Genomic DNA, 7118 nt, shown 5'->3' with positions numbered 1-7118 from the left:
TTTTACTCAAAATCTCGTTAAAATGCTAGACTGGTGAATACACTCAGAATTTCAGCAAAGAATATCTTCGCTTCTTCCCGCTTGAACCCTCAGTACGCGCTTCTTAAACTCGAATATAAATTCCTCAAGTATTTGAGAAGTTTCGAAATAAAAGTCATCGAAGTCGTAGACGTATCAGCATCCTCAGATTGTTCAATGACATAATAACTTAGATAATTAATGTGAATTAACTAATAATACAATGTTTATGTATTATTTCTTAAGATTAATTTGTTCAAGTAATTATAATAATTTATATTATATGTAAATTATGTAAAAATTATGTCTTTTCTAGATAATTAAATATATCGATAACCGTCTTGTTGTTGTCAAGATTTTACTAAAAAATATTAGTTATAATAAAGTTACTTTATATTTCTCCTTCCCTCTTTTTTTTCACGTAATTTCATCAATTTATTGGCGTTTTAAAAATATCAAATTTAAACGATACTCGACATCCTTTTAAATTTCGATATATTTGCGGTTGTTGTTAATAATTACGTTTTTCTTTTTCCATGCAGACGTATTACAAAATGACTGGTCTCTAATCCGTGAATAAAAAATACGCCGAAAAATTAATCTTTTTTGTTTTTTATTTTACTTTTACACGCCACGTCTAACACACGCAATACTAAATCTTGATAAAATACAAGCAAAAGAATCTTATTGTTGCCCCACGTTTCCTAATTACGGATCAAATAGGAACTTGCTTGAAAACGTAGGAAAGTTTACTGGCACGTCACACTTTTTTTACGCTAGAAAACGAAGCTTATATATATGTGCATACAATAATACGTAACGAAGTATCGCAAGCGTATTTATAAATATGCATGGTATGACTTGCATTATATACACTTGCATTATATAATTGCTATGAACCGTGTTAGTCATTGTGCAAAGGTTTTTGAAAAACAAGTATTCTTGGTTCCATGCGTAGAAAGTAACAAAATTATCTCTGCGTACAACATGTGATATATAAACAAAAATAGAATAGAATCTCCGTTTTACTCTTTCTAAATTTTCATTTATCGTTCACTTCATTTAAATCATCGAATCATTGTTCGTTAATTGATCCGTTTTCCGTTTTCCTTTTTATGATTCAAGCAATATTAGTAACAAAAGACTAAACAATGGTCCAAGCTCATCAAAGACATTCCTCTTTTACCTATATATTATACTTGTATAAATTTAACAGTAGTATAAGCACATATATATTATCCGCATTTCTCTGCTTGATTCTTCTTCACTGTATAATAATAGCAAATCCCTAAATATGTTATAAAACTTTACCCTACGTATTTTTTACAAATATCTAATCACTTCAAAGTGTCTCGCGAATTCATCAGGTATTCAACGTATACCATTCGTCAGGATGATCGGACGCGAGCGTTCTCTCTTCACTTCTTTGTCCTATTTTCGACGTATATAGTTGAAGTCACTCCATTGAGTTCATCTTGGATTTGCTGAAGAGTCTTGCCTTTTGTTTCGGGCAACACCGATACCATGAAAAAGATACTAATGATGCAGAAAACTCCAAATATCCAGAAGATCATGTACTTAAACGCTTCTTCAAGATTGATGGAGAACTTGGTCATGATAAAGCTCAAAACTTTGCTAAGAAAAACAGTCATAGTAGAAACTTTAGCTTTGATGTTCGAAACGAACATCTCACCCATCAAAGCCCACGGAATCGGACCCCAGCCTACGCTGTACATGGCAATGTAGACGATAAGCGCGACCATCGGCAACCAGGATATCTGCTCTATCACGTCATCCGCATGCTGTACCTCCTTCAGATAGAAATACAAACCCAAAACACACTGCAAAATAAATTACACGACGATGCTCGCAAAGTCCGAGCTTCTATTTAATCAAATTCAAATAAAGAATCTGATAAAAGTAAAAATTTTTCTTAATAATATTAAGTAGTATCTGATCTAAAATTTAATAGCATTACGTGTTTATTAATTAAACGCGATTTTAAAGATAATCGCACAGCTTGAAATAAAATGTATCTTTATAATTTTTAATAATATTAATATAAATTCCTTAAAGTGTCTTTAAAAACCACAACGCATGTCCACTCTAACAAACTGCTCATGTTCATCATTTTCTGTCGCAAGGCGAAATTGTAACCCGTTCCGGGAAACAGCAAACAAACGCAACGAGAAACTACATTTTGCGTTTATCGCTTCATGAATATACTAATTTTGAATACACTTGTCATGCAAATTTCTGAATGTATCTGCTTTTTATCAAAAGAGCAGTACAAACTTTCTAAACGTTTCAATGTTCACGATATACGTGGGTAGTCTGAAAAATTTTGAGCCTCAAACAGTATTTTTTTCAGACTACCCTCGTATTTATAAATACTAGTTCATAATATAATCTTAATATTTTTCTGTAATATATACCTATATATTTTTCCTAAATTAAATACTATTAATTCTTGTACCTCTATTTGACGCAATTATTATTATTATTGACGCTATTATTATTAATTTCTGCTATTAATTATCTTTCTCAGTGAGCCAGTATAATTATTAAAAACAAAAGAAGACTTGCGGAGATTCTCTTCAATTAAAATTCTAATTTCGCATTCGTGGACCGTCGTCATTGCGTGGAACTATCACTACAGCGGTGAGACTATCTCACTATTTTCTCTTGATGTCGTTGCACGCGCGATAATACGTGATTGTCGAGTTACTCTGCTTCATTCTTCTCCGCAGTAAATAATATCAAATCTCTAGATATGTTATAAAACTTTATGCCACGTATTTTTTATAAATATACAATTTCTTTTTAAGTGTTTCGCAAATTCATCAGGTGTTTAGCGTACACCATTCGTCAGGATAATCGGACGCGAATGTTTCCTATTCACGTCTTCGTTCCTTTCTCGACATTTATAGTCACTCCATTGAGTTCGTCCTGAATTTGTTGAAGTGTCTTGCCTTTCGTTTCGGGCAAGAACAATACCGTGAAAAAGATACTAAGGAAGCAGAATCCTGCGAACATCCAAAAGGTCGCATACATGCCATGGAATGCCTTATCGAGATTGCTAGAGAACTTGGTGGTGACAAAGGCCAAAAACCAGCAGACGAAAACCGTTATACTGGAAGCATTAGCCTTTACGTTCGAGGCGAACATCTCGCCCGTCATTGCCCATGGAATTGCACCCCAGCCTACGCTGAATGTGATAATGAAGATGATGAGTGAGACCACCGGCAACCAGGATATCTGCTTTACCACGTCGTCCGCGTGCTGTACTTCCTTCAGGTAGAAATATAAGCCCAGGGCAAACTACAAAATAAATGCCTGCTTACACGACAAACTCGTAATAAACACTGTTAAATTCATAGGGTTAAATTGAACTCAATTTTGAGTAATTTTTAACTATTCCATAGGTCGCCACTGCTCCTACTCAATATGTAGTTAATTTAATTAAAACAATGTTAATTTGACTAAACCAATGGAGTTGAAATAATCCTATTTTGTTTCAAATTAATAAATTTTGACGCACATGGTAGTTAAAAATAACAAAATAAATGTAACTCATGGTATTGGTTTAAATTTCATCCTCCAACCTTTAACAGCTTAGTGAAAGACTTTTGCACTTAAAATCAAAATTTGCATAACAAGAAATTCAGTGTATTCTCACAATTGTTAAAATCATTAAACTCCCAGAGTATACAAAGATATCTTCCAAAGTACCTAATAACAACAAAAAAAACACTTCGGGTTTCAAAAGATCCTAAACGAAAGAATTTTTTCAACTCGTTTCTGCGTGTGTTATCGTCGCGCGTCTGCCTACTGTCGCGCACAAATTATGTAATCGTTCACGGTCCGATGTATTCCATCGCATTCAATCGGAAAACGTAATAATGACCCGTACGTATAATTATGCTCTACCTTCCTCGTCTCGCATTGCAATGTACATCCGCGTGATTCGCTGTTATTACATTTCCTACATCAGGCAGACATTATCGAAGACGAGGACTTTACCGTGTCGCGCGTTTATCTTTATCCGATTTACAGAGAAAATCGTGACTCGATCCTCTTTGTCAGGTAATTAAGTCGTTTGCGTCGAGAATGATTTCCTCGAAGGTGAGATAAGTGATAAAATAAGGAGTCATTAAATGCCGTAATTTGCGGCATTAGTAGCAAGTGTAATTATGAGTGCCGATCGTAAACGCACGACCAGAAAATGCATTTAACGATCAGCATGCTATCAGTGAATATGAGAATTAATCGGCACGCGAAAATTCACGCTAAATATGTACAAGTTATTGTCAAAAAAATATTTATAGAATATAACTAGTAGAGTCAGTATTAGATTAATATACATTACAAAATTTAATTCTTCTCTAATTTATCTCATTAACGCCACGATTACGATGCTTGCAAAATAAGCTTCTGTTTAATCAAATTTAAATAAAGAATTTAATAAAAATTACAATTTTTTATAGTAATATTAAATATCTAATCTAAAATTTAATTAAAATTTGATAATCAATTTGCTGTTTATCAAACAAAAAAATAGTACGAGAACATTACAAAAGCTTCAATGCAAGACATATTAAACACTAAGTCACATAGATATTAATTCGTTTCAAACTATCATGCTTTAAAACTAAGTGTACATTGTATAATTAGTATATTATTAACTTTATCGGTTATGCAATGTTTTATAAATAATTGCAACTAGTTTCTTAGAAATATAAGGCTCGACATGATGGAACAAGCGTATACTTTCTATAGTAATATATTTCTAATATTTCTTTATATACGATATTCTCTCTTGTATATTTCTTCTAAATATCTAAATTGAATACTACCATGGCAGTTGTTGTGCCTATATTTAAAGTAAAACTTTAAATATAATTGATTTCTACTGATAATTATCTTTGTCAATGAGGCAATATGTACGCAGTATCAATAACAAAATAAGATATAATATAACGAGGTTCTCATAATTAAGTTAAATTACATCCCAGATTAAAATCAAATCAATTTATTCTTATTTTCATGAGTATAATTATTCTAATTCATTGTTGATCAATTTCAAATCTAAAAACAGAAGCAATTACTCACCAAACTGATTGTCTCTCCAATGCCGGAGAAAACGAGAAGTATCTTTCTACCTGACCTATCAACAACCACGGGTGTCACTATTGACGCTAACACCTGCACGACTCCAATGACAATCGGCGCTATCTCCATTGGGACGAGACCTCCAGCAGCTATAAAGATATTTTGCATGTAGTACTGCACCACGGTGATACCGGTAAATTGCTGGAAGGAAACCATGAGACATGTGTAGACCAACGCCTTGAAGTTCGCTTTCACTTTGAACAGTTCCAAGATACTGGCTTGATTCTTGAAAGCCTCGTCAAGTATCACCTGAAAAATCGAAAGCGAAACGAATTTATTAAGCAATAAATATAAAAAATGGAGTGCGTAACAATTTGCCTAAAATATTCTGAAATAAATAGGATAATAAAACGACCAAATTATTATTAAAAAATAAACTTTTAATTAACACTGAAGCAAATTTGCTGTCCATTTATAGTCGGGTCTTGTAATTCCTCAAAATTGTATTCAATGTTAATTTCTTTTGCAATAATATTTTATTTTGTGACTGTTCCAACGCTGAAGCAATAGCTATTTTTTCTCGTGTAATATATAGTTGCGTGCAACCTGCAGTTCTGCGAGACTTTGCACGTCAATTATAACTATCCCTCATTGTTGTTTAAGATCAACTAGGAACGGCCTTAGCCGCGACCTCGTTTGTCTAACGTGATCTGACGGACAATATGTACTCGGATGTGATTATCAACGATCGAGTACATGTTCGTAAGAGTGCAGTCGCTCGAGATATCAACGATACTATAAACAGACACGTTGCAATTAGAAATTTATTAGAATAGTTTATATCGATCATATATTTTCCGGACAGAGTTTTTCAGAAAACTAAATATTCCAACAACTAGAATTTCTTAACAAAGATGACCCAAAGAGAGGGTCGAAACGTACGCGAGTCTTTATATATTTAATTGTAATGATAGAGATTGTGCAAGAACAAATGCGCTTGACTCTTATTGCCAAACTACAAAATATATTTATTCTTAACAAAGAATTTGTAGAAGTTCAACTAAGAGTTGAATTATGTTTCTTTACTACTAAGAATTTTAAAATTTTGGGATTTTTTTAGAGCAGAGGTTTTATAAGAAAAAAATATAGTTATTAATTATTACTTTGCTGACTTACCTGTATTTCATCGGCCTCCTTCTCGACAGCTGCTTCGGGTTTACTTCGGAGCTTCGCTAGAGATACGATTGCCTCATCTCTGTGGCCTTGACTGAGGAGGTAGTACGGAGATTCCGGCATCATTATGAAGCAGACGAAAAAGATCACCGGCAGGATGGCACATAGGATCCACAAGACCACGTAGCTAACGAATGGCCCAATAGAATAGGAATATAGGATACCGATCGATTCAAAGAGCGGGAGAAAAGAGCCTAACGCTCCCCTGATAGGCGTCTGAAAAGATATAACAATCGTTATATATCAACTGTTAGTTCGTTATTATATAACGAACAATATAATTATTTTAATATTTCTTAACAAACAAAGACTTGAAATAGTATCATTATTTATTCCAGTTATTTTCGTGGATCCTACGAAACAAGATAAATCTTTCTTAAATCGTTTGAAAACCCAGCAAAAAATATTTATGAACAAATTGATTAGACGATACAATAATTTATATACATTAAATTAAGTACCAAATAAAGGACATATTTTACACAAAAAGAAACAAAAAAACACGATACCTTAAATACTATGCGTAAAAATGTTTGTACACTCATTCAAAATACCTCAGCGATTTCCCCACAATACATAGGAAGGATTGTAAACGTGATAGCTATATTCAATCCAAATATAAATCTAGCGACATAAAGCTGTGCGATGTGATGTGCAGTGGCGACGAGTGTCCACCCAATTATAAACGGCACCATAGAAGATAGCAATGTTCGTTTACGGCCCCATCTATAGAAACAGAAAAAAATCAACTTTTC

At 33.3% G+C, this 7118-nt stretch overlaps 1 protein-coding gene across 1 annotated transcript; it reads right to left on the bottom strand.

Annotated features, from left to right (window-relative positions):
* Window positions 1–2790: 2790 nt before the first annotated feature.
* On the bottom strand, window positions 2791–7094 carry LOC112458639 (facilitated trehalose transporter Tret1-like; the record flags this gene model as incomplete). The annotated part of the gene is made up of 4 exons (XM_025022378.1): window positions 2791–3339; window positions 5131–5439; window positions 6307–6579; window positions 6918–7094. Coding segments are annotated over 4 exons (1182 nt in total), but the record flags the coding sequence as incomplete, so codon positions are not given.
* Between the last annotated feature and the right edge of the window lie 24 nt (window positions 7095–7118).

This window comes from Temnothorax curvispinosus, unplaced genomic scaffold (assembly GCF_003070985.1).
Source record: "Temnothorax curvispinosus isolate PA1 unplaced genomic scaffold, ASM307098v1 QBEX01009050.1, whole genome shotgun sequence".
Classification (NCBI taxonomy): domain Eukaryota; kingdom Metazoa; phylum Arthropoda; class Insecta; order Hymenoptera; family Formicidae; genus Temnothorax; species Temnothorax curvispinosus.
This window is presented reverse-complemented; position numbering and strand designations above follow the sequence as displayed.